General features: G+C 36.6%; 1 protein-coding gene across 7 annotated transcripts in view; it reads left to right on the top strand.

Annotated features, from left to right (window-relative positions):
• Positions 1-17,703, top strand: part of LOC150095089 (spectrin beta chain-like) — a 577,773-nt gene that overhangs the window by 418,895 nt on the left and 141,175 nt on the right. For all 7 annotated transcript variants that reach the window (XM_090411296.1, XM_090411299.1, XM_090411298.1 and 4 more), the window contains exons 37-38: positions 739-877; positions 10,071-10,155. In XM_090411296.1, coding sequence (XP_090267422.1) covers positions 739-877; positions 10,071-10,155 — 224 coding nt within the window. The remainder of the gene's footprint in view (positions 1-738; positions 878-10,070; positions 10,156-17,703) is intronic.

Raw genomic sequence — 17,703 nt, 5'->3', positions numbered from 1 at the left:
CTGCAAGATTCCCTGACTAAATTGAATACTGTATTAAGGTCAGCAATAACTAGACAAAGACAATAAAAATAGGCAGAAACATTGAAAATATCAACTGCATTTTGAACAGAGAACCTATAGAACAAGTAAAACATTTCTGGGTCAGAAGTAAAACACTTGACCAAAGAGAAAATTTTGTTCAAGTGTTTTGCTAAAGACTGCAAATATCAGACAAATATCAGAGTCCTGAGAAAGATTAGGGGTATGAACAGATGGCATCAATGGCAATATCATATTAAAAATTATATTAGGAAAGAACTTGACATTGTCTGCATTCAGAAATGCGTTAACAGAGCTAATCTCAGGTGATATGGTCACTTAAACAGAATGGGAGAGGAAAGATTAGCAAACAAGTGTTCTCTGCCAGGTTGGCAGGAAAAAGACCTAGAGGAAGACCAAGACATAGGTGGATTGATACGGTACAAAGTGCCTTAGAATATAGAAATATAAGATCTGATAATGTTGGAGTCTTGACAGGTAACAGACTGATTTGGAGGAAAGTTTTAGATAGGAAGTTAGTAATGATGCAAATTTTTCATGTAATGCTATCATATCCTGTACACTCCTTGAGGGTACATGGCAGGAATTTTATGACTATCACTACACAAGAATGTTATTACCTTTTCCTTTCTTATAATTATCTTAGAAGTCATTGCTATACTTTTTTCAGTTCTTGAATATATTTATTGATTTTTTCAGAGATGTATCGGGAGTGGAATTACTAATGAATAATCATCAGAGTTTGAAAGCTGAAATTGATGCCAGAGAAGATAACCTGTCTGCCTGTATCAACCTAGGGAAAGAGCTATTAGCACGTAATCATTATGCATCTAATGAAGTAAGCAGATGGATATTATATTTTGTCTCCTATAAAAATTAACATTCTGAAAATAATCACTGTTAAACTGTATTTAATAGTGTGGTTATAATATGAAGGGTCTCTTTATAATTTTCATTTTTTTCTAATCAGTGGTTATCAACCTTTTTCAGACTATTCTCACCCCACTTACCTTTTAATTAAAAGAATTACCACTTTCTTTTAAAGAAATATCACTACACACAGACAGCATCAACCTATGATATGCATTGTGAATCCAGCAGAAGCATGACATTTAGTTTGCAGTTAGAAAGGCTCATTCATTGATATAACAGAATTTCCTTAATATATTGATGTTATCCACTTTAATACACAATGTAACATTTTGAAAATTATCAAATTGCATCTTAATGTCCTGCATTCTGGTATCTAGTAGCCGAGCTATGTTTTTGGTGTCCTCGGTCAACACACACTCACGTCTACAACGACTACGTCAAGTCTACAACACACACACACACTCAGGCAATGCATTCCACTCACCAACCATTCTCCATGTAAAGAACCTGTTCCTGACTCCTCTGATCACACCCTCCTTAAACAGTTTCCAGAGATGGCCTATTGTTCAAACCTTTTCCCCACCACTCCCATTCTATGAAATATTTCTTCCATGTCAATCTGGTAACAACTTGAAACCAAATTTCATCTCAAGCATATCTGCTCCCCCACTTCTCTTATTCACAAGCTTTGCAAATTATATTCTTTCAATTTGCCTTCATACTGCACATACCAAAGACCACTTACCATAATTGTGAATCTTCTCTAGACCTTTTCTAACATATCCTCATCACTATGAAAACCCAGTGACCTAATCTATGCACACTAATCCATATGAGGTATGATCAAGGCCTAATACAATGGAATCATAACCTTTTTATTTCTGCACTTCAAGATCCTCCACATAATTTCCATTATCCGATATGACAACTTCGCTACTTGTGCAGTATGGTACCTGAATTTCAGGTTCTTGTTCACCACCACTCAGATCAATAATCTCTTCTACCTCCTTTAAAGTTTCTCCACCAAATGTATACTTTGTATTCCATTGTTGCTTACCGAATTTCAAAACCTTATACTTTGTGACATTGAATGACAGTTTCACTTACCTGCCCATTCATGCAATTTATTAAAGGCCTTCTGTTAGGTCATAACATCTGCTTGATATTGCATTATTCTCCCCATTGCATAAACTAGTTAAACCTATCCTAATATCATTAATATACAAGTTGAATGACAATGGCCCCAATGCAGACACCTCAGCACACCATTAGTACCCCCATATACAACTTTTGATACCTATCTGACAGCCAGCCACCAAATCATTTTATCAGTTATTTGTTATACAATCCTATCTGCTTTAGTTCATTTAACTGTTTGTAGTGTGGCAGTCTGTCAAAAGCTTTTGCACTGAATATGCATCTCCCTTGTCTGTTCATTCATTACCTTGTTTGTTATATATAGTACATAAGTAAGTTGCTAAAACATGATCTCCCTTTAACAAACCCCATGCTGCCAATTACAGAGAATACTGTAATTGGCAGCATTGGCATCAACCCATTTCTGTATCTTAGTTCTCACTAATCTCTTCAATATCTTAACTACTACAGATTGGCCATTTGTAGCCACAGCCTTATCACCACCTTTATGAAGTGGAACAATTTTATCTTCTTTCCACTCTCTTAGAACCTGTTTTGTTGTAAGACTTATACAGGCATGCCAATGCTGCTGCTGCCAACCCCTTTAAGACATGTGGTGGTATGTCATCAAATACTATTGCCTTATTTTCTTAGAGCATATTTATTTCTTCATATACTTTCTGTTCAGCCACAGTTAAGACATCCTCTCCTGTTTCCTCTACACGTGAGCAACTCATGATTTCACCTTCCTGGCCTGCTCTTTACACTCCTCATGCAATTGATTGCTACCATTATTCATCTTGTGCTTCCTCCATGGTATCTTCTTCTTCCAAATTTCATGCTTAATCCTTTCATTATATCTATTTGACATGTATGTTATTTAGTCTTTTGACTTTTGGAATACACTAACACATCAGTATTGTTTAATATCTTTTGATTAGTTCCATGCAGCACTCATTCCATGCTATGGCTTCAAGCTGTATCCTAAGCTTGTTATAATCACCAGTCTTGTAATTCCAATATATCTTTTACTCACAGAAGTCTTCATATGGTAAGTCACAACCGAGGTGATCAATTCATGATCATTCTCACCAACTGGATGGAAGTACAAAAAAGAAATGGCTTGAGGAAGGTATGGAGGAGTCACATCTAATAAGTGGTCTCAGTGAAATTTTTTATAGATACAGATATGAGCTGATATGTTTGCATATGAATGCTAGACATATCAAAAACAAGAGAAATGAAATTGCTGCATTGATTGAGTTCATTCACCTGATATGTGAGACATGATTGGATGAGGATTACTTGCTAACAGGAATAGAGATAAAACGGTATGATGTTTTCATGAAAATAGAAAGGGAGGTGGAGTGCTATTGATGATAGAAAAAGTTATGTCCATACAAGGGGGAAATAATGGCAGTGATTTTGAGACAGTATTATGTGAGATAGAGGTGAATAGAATGAAATACTTAGTCAGGTGTTGGTATAAACCTGGTAATGTCAAGGATAGTGACAATGAAATAAGCAAATAGTCATCATGTGTTGCAGAGACTACTGAATGTACAATGAATGTACAATACCTGCATAGTATTCTGTGATTCTCTTTTGCCAAGAAAATGCAGCACATTACAGAGAATGCAGATTGAAAAGCAGAACACACTTCCATTTCTAGATACACTTGTCACACGTCTTCCTTCTGGCAGTCTTTGCTTCACTGTTTACCGGAAGCCAACACATACTGGCCAATATATACACATAAACTCCTACCACCACTCAACACAAAAACTAGGTGTCATTAATACTCTAAAAAACAGGGCTTTGAAGATTTGCTCCAATGAACAAGTTCTTAAAGATGAATTTAAAGTTATCAGCAATACTTTCCTAAAAAAATGGTTAGCCAAAACACTATTAACAAAATTCTCTACAAGACCTCAATAAAAAAAACAAAGATAACCCAGATTATAATAAAACTATAACCATTCCTTACATTAAAGGGACATCAGATAAAATAAACAGAATACTACAAAAATACAACCTCAAAGCCACCTTTAAACCTTTTGCAAAATTAAAAAGCTTACTCAACTCATCCCAAAACCCACTCCCTCTGCTAGCCCACCCTGGAGTATACCGTATTTATTGCACCTGTAATCTACCATATATAGGGGAAACAGGACGCACAATTCCTATCAGACAAAAAGAACATAAATGACACATTAATATAAGAATCTCACAGGAAGCCTGTGAGATTCTTATCAACCATCCTAATCTAAACAATAATGATGGTCTAAAAATCCCAAGCATATGGAAGGCACATATTCTACCCACGGAACCTTTCTCCCTAAGAGTTACCTATATTCCCTTTTTCTCTGGACTAGATAATCCAGAGAAAAAGGGAAAATATTCTGACAGTCATAGAAGAAGAAGACAGATGAAATGGTTCAGACATGTGGAGAGGACTAATGGCATTCCAAAGCAAGTGCTAGAAGGAATCGTTCCGGGATCAAGGGTTAGGGGCTGACCTCGATTAAAATGGACAAATTCCTCCATTTCTCAACTGACATCAAGAACAAGAGACCGAAATGATTGGAGGAGGCTAACAAAGAATATCACCTACCAGCCATGAGTGACCCAATGGTCCATTTAAGACTATAGGAGAGAAAGAAAGATAATCCAGAATCTTAAATCTAATGTAACAATTGTCATGTTAAATTAGGACATCATTGTTATTGTAAGAAAACTATCTATATGAAAGAATGTTTTTCTTATGTTATCTTAAATAGAATTTAGTTCTGATGTAGTTTCTAAATAATTAATTAATTTTGTCTGTTTTTTTTATATATTATGTATATAATTTTTTTTTATATATATTATATTTTCACTAGAAGTCATGCCAGTAGAATAACCGTTGATCAAATCATTGTCTCTTTAGCATACCGTGTGAAATGTAACTCAGCTTGTATATTTGTATATACTCCAGATGATGACCTTAAAATGAAGATCGAAATGTTGGGAAATTAAAATAGTTATTTATAACACGGTTGTCTTCTTCTTCTTCCTAACATGGAATATAGGCCATGTGGCCTGTTCCGGTCTCATGCCATCTCTTTCTTGGTCTTCCGATTCTTCTTTTTCCACTTATTTTGTATCTGTATAATATTTTTGGTAGTCTGCTGTTGTCCATTCGATTTAAATGTTCTAGCCATTTTTGTTTATACTGTCTTATGTAGTAATTAATTGGTTTGATTTTTAGGGATTGTAAGATTTCTTCATTTGTTTTGTGGTCCCACTTGGTATATATCCAGCTGTTTTTCTGAGGAACTTCATTTCTGCTGTTTGAATTTGTTTTTCATCTTTCCTTTTCATGGTCCATGTTTCATGGTTGTAAAGTCCATAATTTCTAAAATGAATGCTGATCACTGTGCAACACTAAAAGAAAGGATAAGCAAATATGAAAAGGATGATTATTATGAAATGATTAATTATGATTAATATTATTTTCACTATGATAATATAGATAGCAGCTATAATTTCTCAAGTTTTTGAGCATCAACTAGCTCGGACAATACGTAACAGAGGGCACTCATGGATTGAGAGTCTTGTATTTGATCATCTCATCAGAGGATGTCATTATAAACGAAGTGTCAAATCTCCCTCCAGTTGGTGAGAGTGACCATGAAGTGATTACCTGGTGATTATGAGAAGCTCAGGAGGGAGTTATCAGCTCTAGCATGGAATGAGGAGTTGGGTGGAAAGGAGTTCAGTGCTGCTTGAGTGCTATTTAAGATAACTCTCTAGTAAATGCAATGTGTAAATGTATACATGGGTCAGGAGGTTAAATAAAGTGGGTGGAAATGGATAAATAAAGAGATTAATCATACAATACAGAGAAAGAAGGCATTATAGACAACATAAGATGACCGATAATAATCACTTCCATGAGGAGTGTGCAAAGAATAGGCAAAGAGGGTTACTAGGTTGGTAAGATAGCAAAAGTGGATTATGTACAGCAGTTAACTAGTGAAGCCAAAAAAATATCCCTAGGAAATTCTTTCAATATGTCTTTTCTTAAGCTTTTCACAAACCATTGAGGTTCTTTAGCTGTGGACTTCACAACTGTGACCATCTTGAGGATAAGGTGGTTGGCCCTATGCCTCCCAGTGTCTGCGTGTGTTTCACAGGGCTGGTTGGCATGTTCTGGGAGATGAAAAACCTGAGTTTCCTGGTGAAAAAATCCCTACCTCCATATAAGACTAATTCATCTTTAGTTGAAAGAGACCAGATATAGGGTCCTCATGTCTTGGAAAGGAATGGAACCCAGGTCTTTCCGATCAAAGGGCTTTATCTACACCAAAAACTCAGAAGCTCTCTTTTTCGATATGTAGCCAGAAAAAATAAAAGATTATGGCAGGATCATGTTGAGTGGAGAAAATGGTATCAGGTCAACTGCTGTAGAAGATATAGGTCAGATATTTAATGAGCAGTTCATAAAGGTCTTTATTTCTTATGAATATTACATCACAGAGATTTTGAGAGCAGTGGATTTTGAGGAGGAGAGACTGACTGTGAGTGAGCAAGAGGTATATGGGGAATTGAGAAAACTTGATGTTAAGAAGACTGTGTGACTTGATGATATATCACTATGTATTTTGAAGGAATGTACCAGGGAGTTGATATTGTTGTGTCGGAAAAAAATGATGAGTCGCTTTTTTTCCCACCCAACATTAAGTTATCTCAGAAGGAGTGGATAAGGACATGCTTATGCCTCCGGATGGGAAATGTACCGACTAATGTCCCAAGAACGTAAATATCCAAGTGTGTAAGCTCTGAACAGTGTTAAAATAACCCATGAGTTTAATAGAGAATAGTTGTAAATGAATTAGAATATAAAATCATGTATAAATTGCCAAGTAAATATGTATAAGCTAGAGCATGTTTTAAGCCATGTAAAAACAGTCCGTGGCCACGGCGTCCAATCGGAAATCGCCGTATGCATGACGACACCGCCGAGTGAGGGAGCTGTTTTGAGGTATAAAGGTTTCAGCGGGGATTCGAATTGCTCTCTTGTCTCTTGTTTCCGGGTTTCGTCGGCACCTAGTTTCCTGTCGGAGAGCTGTGTAGAACTTGCCGCCACATGTAGCAAGAATCCCCCCTTGCTATGTATGCTACATGGGCCAAGGCTGCAACTGCAATGTATTCAGATCCATAAGAAGAAAGAGCCATTGATGAGATCAATGTCAGTGTTCAAATCTGTGTGTGAGTGTTTTCGGTTCGTATGGAAACAAAGGAATAGCAAGGCCGCCATCAGTGAAGACACTGTAAGCAGACCAGAATATCCAGTTCAAGGCAAGAACAGTAAGCGTAAGATTTTCTTATGTTAAATGTTCGATTAAAGTAACCGTGGGGTAAGGAAGCAGAAGTTAAGGAAACATGCTATTTCCGTGAGGTGCTCTAAGAACAGTCTACGATTTGGACACTTTTGTCTGCGGTTGAGAAGAAAGCATATTAGGCTCCAGGCGAACAGGACGGCGAGGCCCGAACTGTTTGTGTGATTTAGGAACAGTAATATTATATGGTCAGAACGTAATTAAATGTTAGCTAAATATTTTGGAGGGAGGATTAAGTAAGAATAAGAAGTATTACTCTAGAGAAGTTCATGTCAGAATTATTGAGTTGTCTTGTGTGTATATGCAATATTACATGTGTGATAATATTAGGTAACTTAGTTATAAGAGTCTGAGAATAGATGTACGTATAGAAGTGAGAAATTTATGTCAAGTAAGGGACTATAACATAGAAGTTTTGGATGTGATTAATCAAGTAAAGGGAACTCAGATTCTTTTAAGATTAAGGATTTGATTAACATGTATACTTGTCTTTGTGCTATAATAAATGTGTTTCTTTATATACAATCAAATGAGTTGTCATCCTTTCTGCGGATTGAGCTACCGTTTGAAAACTTACGTACCGTACATTAAGGGGGAAACCAATAGTGGTATAAGAATCGGGACCACGACTGCATGCCTCATGATCCCTACATTTTCTTTAAGTATTCTTGGATAATGAATCAGAGTTTAGTTGCTGGATGTCTCAGTCTTTAATCAATGCAAATTTGTCGGCAAGCGAATATCTGATATTAAGTGATACAGATAAAATTTATGTTAACTGTAAAGTTAAAGTAAAGACAGTTAGAGATATAACAATAAGGCAGTCACATAGCCAGACACGTAGTCACACAGACAGAATATATAAAAGCAAAGAATATAACAATATCTTCTTTGGCATATTCATTTAACATGAGTCTTACATTGCATCAGGTTCCAAAAGGAGTGGAAGGCAGGCAAGATTGCATTGCTTCACAAGGGAGGTGACAGAACTCAGGTCTCAAATTATAGGTCAATCTGTGAGTCAGTTGTTGTGGTTAAAGTGTTGGACAGGTAGTGAGAATCTGGATGTTGAATGGGTTGACAACAGTGGTATTATCTTTGATGGACAGTGTGGATTTGTTAAAGGGAGGTCATGTTTTAATGATCTGCTTACTTGTTTAATTATTATTATTCTTGATACCTCCAAGGAGTCCGAAGACTCATCGTGGGAGGACATCTTCAACTGTCTCTACACCTTACCTCTACTACGAATCAACACCATCTACCGCCCACCTCCAACACCACCACAACTAGTAATTTTTGTCTGTAAATTGCGTGTGTTCTGAAGGGCCGATTTGTATGTATGCGGGATGAAAAACCCGAGTTTCCTGGAGAAAAAACCCTGCTACCTCCGTATGAGATCGGCTAACTCACCATCGATTGAAATCGACCAGATAAAGATTCCTCCCGTCACGACGAGAATCGAACTTAGGCCTATTCCAATCGAAGGGCGCAATGTACCGTCGTTCTTCCAATTGCGCTACGGAGGCGCTTAAGGCAAACTTATTACAATAAGGTGACAGCTGAATTAGATGAGGGAGATGGATGCAGTACTATACTTAGATTCTGCAAAGGCTTTTGATAGATTACTACATGATAAGTTGATAATCAAACTAGTGCAGATGGGGATTGGAAATTGGCTATCTGGTAGGTATCAGCAAATTTGAGCAATATCCTGGAAGAGGAAAATCACTAGTGATGCATGTCAGGGTTCTGTTTTAGGACCATTGCTATTTAACCTGTATGTTAATAATATTGGGAAAGATTTGAATGGGGATATTCAGTTGTTTGCAGATGATGCAAAGTTAGGAAGAAAGTTAGGATACAGATATTGTGATCGTTCAAGAATTTTTGCAGAATGATGCAAAGTTAGGAAGAACTACGAGGAGTAGAACAGATATTGTGACCGTTCAAGAAGACTTGAATAGGCTGAGTGAATTGGCATGGTAATGGGAATGCCAGTTCAGTGTTGTGAAATGTAAGGCATTAAAATTTGGAAAACAAAGATGGGATTAGATTTTATTATTATTATTATTACGGGTATCTCCATGGAGTCAGTAGACTCATCACAGGAGACCCAAACTAGCAAAACAATATTTGGGATACTCTTAATAAGGAGAGATTGAGGGTTTGTGGCTTGCAAAAGTTGGTTGATAGATGAAAAAAAAAGGGGGGGGGATATGATGGAAATATTTTAAGTAACTTTAAGGGATTTTATAGGATTAATACAAAGGAAATATTTCAGCACTTGGCTAGAGGGGGAAGGACAAACAGGTTATCTCTAGAAGTTGGGTAAGAGTATGGTTAGCAAGGGTGTTAGGTCTAGATATTTTGCTTGGAGGGGGGGGGGGGGAGAATAAATTGAATGCGATGGCTGAGTTAGTTGTGTGTACTTTTCTGTTAATGGTTTCAAGGAAAGGTAACATAGATATTGTGTTGATAGTCTCTCTTAGGACTCCATGGAGGTACTGATGTAATAATATGTTAATATGAAATTTCGTCAAGTTATTGTAATTTCATATGCTAGTCACTTTGCTTACAGAATCCCATGTACTGTTTGAATATCTGACTCTTTAAATGTTCTAATTTTGTTTACAGATTAAGGAAAAATTATTAGCCTTGACAAATCAGAGAACAGCCATGATGGATAGGTGGGAAGAACGATGGGAACACTTACAACTCAGTAAGTAGAAAATTGAATTTCGATTTTGAAATTTTTGCCTTTTATTTTTGGTACAATCTGAATTTTTTTTTCCTTTTTTTTTTTTTTTTTTTTTTTAAGATATGAACTTTGCCAATGAAAATTTTGCAGTAATACTGTAGTTGGAATAAAGGTTGAATAAGCTGGAGAAACTCCTGAATTCTAAAAATTATCTATCAAACACTTTGCACATTCCAAGAATATTATTATTATTTTCGGGCTGCTCCAGGGAGTCCTTAGACTCATCGTGGGAGGCCCTAAACATCATGTCCACACAACTATACGACATTCTCACAGTATCTATCATACCTTGCCTTGAACTCGCCGACTGTCATAGCACCCACAACAGACTCTGGCAGCTTATTCCACTCATTTACCACTCTAAAAGTAAAGAACCCAGCTCTAACACCACTGCTAACCACACTCTTGCCCAGCTTCCATAGGTGTCCCTTAGTTCTCCCACCACCAGTCCTGATCTCAAAAATATCCTCTGAATTAATCTTATAGAATCCTTTTAGCAATTTGAATGTCTCAATCATATCTCCCCTTTTCCGCCTATCAACCAGTTTCTGCAACCCACAAATCTTCAACCTGTTCTCATATGGTTCATTCCATAGACCTGCTATCATCTTAGTCACTCGCCTCTGGATCCTCTCCACCTCCTCCCCATCACTGTATATGATTCTCGTTTATCTAACACACAAGTTACCCTATCATGAAATGCAAGTAAACTGCTAAAATAGGACCTATCCTTTACAAATCCATGCTGATCATCAAAAAGAATGCTATGTCCATCAACCCAATCCTGTATTCTATTCCTGACCAACTTCTCTCCAACACCTTGACAACAACTGCAGTTATACAGACTGGTCTATAATGGAAACCTTTGTCCTAGAACCATGCTTGTAGAGTGGTACTATTTTGCCTTCTTTCTACTCCTTAGGAATCCTACCTACTGCAAGACTTTCATTAAATAACCAGTCATCTATGGTGCACATTCCTTAAAAATACATGGTGTGATATGTCATTCATTCCCATAGCATTATCAACATCTAATCCAAGCAACTAATGATACACTTCTGTTTCTTCCGCTTCCAATTCTCCTAATACTTGCCTCACTTTTATATATTACACCACATCATTTACACCAGTATGATATATGCTGATAAAGTGCTTGTTCAATAATTCCACTATATCCTTTGCAACTGTTATTTTGCTTCCATGCCTATCCACCAGTGTCAATCTGCCATAATTATTCTTTCTCTTGCTTGCCATATAGTGGAAAAATTCCCTTGAGTTAACCTTGACCTGCTTGCTTGATTTCACCGTTCATCCATTTTCCTCCTGTTCCATTTACTTGCTTAACCCTTGGTATGCAGTTATACTTTGCTTTTGTCAGATTCTGCCTTTTGAATTTCCATGCACTGTCAATATCTTTTCTGCACAGCTCATCCACTCAACATATTGGTGGATGTAACCAGTAACTTTTCATGTTCACCACTTATTAAACAAGTACCTCATAATTTCTCTAACTAACTGGTGGCAGTGACAATAACTCATTAACAACAACAACAACTCATGAAGCTATCAACAAATTCAAAACGTTAACTCCTTTAGTTGCTTCAGTCACATGCTGCTTAAGATATTTATCCCTCAGAAATTCAACAAACTCACTCTCCTTGTTCCCATACACTATCTCCTCCTTCCATTCTGTATTCCTGTAATTAAAGTCTCTCATCAGGATTGCCTTCTTTTTACATGCTCAACTAATTTGCCTAAACATTTCACAATCAGTATTCTCTGCATTCCCTGTCCTATAACAGCATCCTATCAGATATACTAGCCTGTTAATTTCAATTTCACACCATACAGATTCAAAATCTGTGCATGCACCGTAAATTTCCACGCTTTGTGGACACAATTTCTCTGCAATCATTAACAGCACTTTTCCCTCCTCTTTACATTTCTATCCTTCCAGAAAACTATATATCCCTCTATTTCTATTCCTGACATCACATCCTCCTCAGACAACCATGGTTCACTTATTCCAATTATTTTTGGGCATATTAACTCAATCAATGCAACAAACTCAGCTCTCTTGTTTCGAATACTCCTTACATTTATGTGCAAACATAACAATCCTTGTGTCCTTGAGGCCATTCTACCAGCACCAACATTCTCTTTTCTAGCTGCTATACCACACCTCAGGGAAATGAGAGCAGTCTGACCTCTCTCGTTTCCCTTACCCTGACTCTGGTTTCCATTCCTACCTGTCTCTTCCTCACTTTTATGCATTCCATCACCTTGTGCTGCTGCAACCACATCTTCAACCTCACATCCATCTTTCTCCTGTTGTACAATTCGTTTAGTTGTGCTATCCTGCTTCACAAGTAGATTGATACATTAACTTCTTGACGCTGTGCCTTCTCAGAAAACAATAGCCTTTCTAAATGCCCAACACCAAACCCATCCAAATGCAATCCATCAACTTTAAATGATTCCAACTTTCCTTCAAATTCACTCCACAGATTTACAAATTGAACTCCCAGCCATCATACTATTCATTATCTCTGCTCTCCTCAATTTACTGTTGTCATATCTGCATAAGACACCTATGACTTTTCCAAAAACACTATTTCTCTTTACCTGCTGCAACAACTTCCTCAAGTCTCTTTCAACATCCTTTTTCCCCCAACTAAGTAATTTGTGCCCATGACTACCACTAATTTTGATGTCCGGTCTTTTTTTTCTACAACGCGTCAGTTATTTGCTTTATTCTTTCATCAGGAAAGCATGTTTTATGCACTTTATTAGTCATATCAGTAATAAATTAACATAACAGATTGAAATAAATCAGGGTATCAGATAGAAATGTAGCTTATCTCCAACTCTATTCAATATATAAATATATATATTGATCAGATTATTAAAATATGGAATATGATATTTTAAGGATACTTGTGACATATAGATTGAATAATATAAGCACGTAAACACAAGAAAGATATTTAATTAGCCAAATATTTCGGTCTGAAAATTGCAGACCATCTTCAGTGGCACTACAAGAACATTTTTAAAAAATACAAGGTGGAATACTAACAATAGATCGTTTAAAAATAGAACAAGCTGCATGATGTTATATCACTAAGTATTAAAGAGAATATTTTTAAGCAGAGACATGATTGAAATAAAGATATTAATTAATAATATTAAATAACATAAAATTAATATGAATTAATGAGTTATCCTGATTAGACTTTACCAGATTTTTGATACAGATATACAGTCATTCCGATTCAGGTTAGGACGATGGAGTAAGGCCTCTACGCTTTCTTTGAATAAACGTTCAAATTTATAGCAGGATCTATGTAAGAGGCAAGTTTTTGACCAAAGGATGTTGTGGTTAGTTTCAATCCTGTGCTGAGCCAATTCAGATTTTTCAGGTTTGTTGTGATGAATGGAGGATTGATGTTCTTGGATTCTTTTTTCAAGAGAGCGTCCAGTTTGTCCAAAATAGGAGAGATCACAGTTGCAGGGAATTTGATAAACTCCAGGAAGAGACATAGTTGAGCGTTTGTCTTTAGGGGGAGGAAAATGGGAAGATAATTTGTTAATAGGTGAATACGTAGCTGTTAACTCATATTTCTTCAGAATTCTTGAGATAGGTTCTGAAATCCTGGAGATGTATGGAATTGGAACTCGACGTATTGAATTTTTGTTGTTTAGTGGCGGATTATAAGAATCGAGAAGATGTTGTGTACTCTTTTCGAAAAAGCCATTGAGTTTCATGTGTTGTTGGATAGCAGAAAGTTCTTTCTGTAGAAAATTAGAAGTAGAGCAATTAGTTTTGGCTCTTCTGATTAGACGTTTTATGATTCCTGTTTTTATTCAAAGAATAAAAATAGGAATCATAAAACCAAATCACAAAACCAAATTGTGCAAATCCAAAGTTAATAACCTTCTTTCTACTCAATTTGCTATTCATCCATGGTATTAATGCACTGTAGGTTGACCAACCTCTCATGTTCGGAATCATCATTAAAAAAAATGAACATCTTTGTGAAAGAGAGTGATTTGGTGAGAGATGGATCATTACTGAACCTATAAATTGCTCTCTTTTGTAGTGAATCAAGTATTTCTCAGAAGTTCTTTGTGGCACCAGCCCAAATGCAATCAGTATGTGATGGCTGGATGGATTTATGATTTCTGGAGTTAAAGGCTGTTCAGCAGTAAAATAATAGCCTGAGTGAAAGAGCGAATCTAATTTCTTGGATGCTGAGGATGCCATATTTGTAATATCTTTTCCAAGAAAGATTGGAAGTTGCACATCTGAGGAAGAGGCATATCATCTCTTTAATAAAGCTATCAAAACCTTAGTGAACAGTTTGGGGATCAGAATTTATGGTAGAAATTTGTGGTTGATATTGTAAAAGTTTTAATTGTTTTAATCAAATGTTTTAATTTGTGTTGTTCAATGTTGAAAAATGAGAAGTAAGAATGCAGTGTATTGTTTGTCATCAGTAAGATGATGGTACACTGCATGACAGTACAAGACTAGATATGACCTTAGTCAGTCTTCTCTGGATCCTTATTTGCAGTAAACTGGATAAGGAAGAAAGTAGGTGAAAGCATGGAGCATTTTGGAGCCTCAGCATTATTTGACAAAGTGTTTGAGAATAAAGACCCATCCACCATCACATGGAATGTGCACCCAGAAAGAAAGAAAGAAAGATAACCCAGTCGTAGAAGTTCAGGCCCATGGTTAAATAACTTAGAAAAATTAATTAACTGCTTGAGTTTCCTTATGGAAGGAGATCCTCCTCTGATTGACAGGGAATATCGTCTTACGTTCTGGTTATTATTTATTATTTGAAAGTTTTCCAAGTAACATAAAAGTTGAGTGTGAATGGTTTTCTCTATTATTGTAGAAAGAATTAAAGCACAAGAAATTGAATGGTAATTTGTCGGTAAAAAATTGCCACTTTCTTAGGAATTGGTTTAATATGGGCTTCACTTATTAATACTATGGGATTTGGAGAGAATAGAAAAGTGACATAGTACAGGCATCAGCTTTAGAGCTGACGCCTATTCTATCTAGACACTTGGACAAGAGATTATTATTTTGCAATGTTAAAGATTGATTGCTAACTGATATTGTCAGTGTTATAAATGAAGGATATGATGTAAGCTTCTGATAGTATAATAAATTTAGTTTAATCCTTTATTCAAGTGTAAGCAAACAAAGTTTGCACCTGAAGTATCTTCAGGATTGAGACAACTCATGGTAAAGGTGAACCAAGCTCGCATCACTCCTTGTTTTTGTATCTCCCATAATGCAAAGCACATATCCTTGTGGACATGTATAATGCTATGCATTAAGGGAAGGGCCACTACCCAGACCAGTTTTGACCTTTATTGAATGTTCAAGTGCAGGTCAAACTTCAAAAACTCAGTGTTGTTCCCCTCAGTAACAGGCTCACCCTGCCACTGAGAAGAACTCTCAGAACCGGTTGGCTCTACACCATGACAGGCTCACCCCACCACCGAGCAGAGATCTTGTCAGTGGGAGCCAGACCCAGAGGTGGTGATACTAAGGTAGAAGCAACGGAGAAGTCATATTTACCTATATGAGTTGCCAAAAGGTGTTTGACCTTATTATTAAATTACTCTGGATTTAGAGAAAGATGTTGGAAGTTTTTTTCCCCACTTGGTTAGACTATAATAAATTTAGTTTAATCCTTTATCCAAGTGTAAGCAAACAAAATTTGCACCTGAAGTATCTTCAGGACCGAGGCAACAACTCGTGGTAAAGGTGGACCAAGTTTTCATCACTCCTTGTCTTTGTATCCCCCCATAATGCAAAGCACATCTCCTTCACAAGGAATTATGCTTTGAATTATGGGAGATACAAAGAATACAAAGATACCTTGCAAAGGAGATGTGCTTTGCATTATGGAAGATACAAAGACTAGGAGTGATGAAAGCTTGGTCCACCTTTACCACAAGTTGCCTCAGTCCTGAAGATACTTCAGGTGCAAACTTTGTTTGCTTACACTTGGATAAAGGATTAAACTGAATTTATTATAGTCTAACCAAGTTGGGGGGAAAACTTCCAACTTCTGATAGTAGTGATTTCAATTGATATGCACCAAGTTTTAATTTCAGAAGCTGATAGTTCTGTGGTACATATTAGTATTGGGAGACATTTTTGCTTTCTTCATTTTCATTAGTATGAGGGGATAGGCAGACAATGGTCCCAGAATGTTTTGATAGCTCAAAAAAAGAAATTATAAATTCCTCTTCAGTTGAGCCAGTGTATATGTTACCACAGTCCTCCTGATAACTTATTTTGTAAATGCCTTTGTAGTGAGATTCGGTTTTTCCATCATGATACGCTGGAACTTACTTGTTGTGAGATATTATGTTGTGCATTTAGTAGAGAAGATAAGGTGATAGTGTATTCATTGTTGATGAACATGTTTATTATTATTAACATCAGACCTCCATAGAATCAAAAGATGTCATGAGATGCAAACACTGTTATACACAAAGCCCATCAAACTGGGCCTTATACTCATTCAATGTATCTGCATTCACCACAGTGTCAGGCAATGCATTCCACTCACCACTCTTCATACAGAGAACCTAGTCTTCTTTATACAGCTTCTAGGGATGTCCCCTTGTTCTACCACCTCCCATTCTGTGAAAAATTTCTTGCACATTAACCTGGTAACAACTCTTTACCAACTTAAATGTCTCAATCATATCCCCTCCTTTCCTCTCATTCACAAGGCTCTTCAAACTGCATTCCCTCAATCTGACCTCATATCCCACATTAAAAATCTAACAGATAAGCTTAGGCGTTGATGGTTATTCATGACTTATTTTTCACGGTATTAACAACACCACAAACACTTTTATCGACAAAGATATTTTATTAACGCTAATATTTCGCTGATTTTCAACTTGGCATCATCAGAGCACAACACACATGTAAACGCGACAGTGAGTGAGTGAAACAATATAATTGTACAAGACAAAAGATCTAAAGTCCTATTTTTGGAGCCCTCTAACGAAAAAAAACAAAAAACTTTTAGATCTTTTGTCTTGTGCAGTTATATTGTTTCACTCACTCACTGTCGCGTTTACATGTGTGTTGTGCTCTGATGATGTTGAGTTGAAAATCAGCGAAATATTAGCGTTAATAAAACATCCCACATTAAAAAGTCCAGAGAAGACTGACTAAGCTCGTAACTGGTCTTTGCATACGAGGCCTGATCAAGGCCTTATACAATGACACAGTATACAATAACCAGAACCTCTTTATTTCTAAGTGAAGGTTGATTGCCCCATTATTTGAATACGTTGAGGAGATGAGACCTCAGAGTCATGTGATGTCTTTGCATCTTATGCAACGTGATCTCTGAACTTCAGATCCTTGTCCAACACCACTCTGAGGTCTCTTATCTCCTCACATTTCTCCAAACTTTCAACATATGTGCAAAGTATACCAAGTGTATACTTTGCATC

The sequence above is a fragment of the Typopeltis vanoorti genome, chromosome 21, assembly GCF_054136105.1.
Source record: "Typopeltis vanoorti isolate ZY-2024b chromosome 21, IOZ_Tvanoo_1.0, whole genome shotgun sequence".
Taxonomy (NCBI): domain Eukaryota; kingdom Metazoa; phylum Arthropoda; class Arachnida; order Uropygi; family Thelyphonidae; genus Typopeltis; species Typopeltis vanoorti.
The sequence above is the reverse complement of the archived record's forward strand: the minus strand, read 5'-3'. Positions and strand labels throughout refer to the sequence as shown.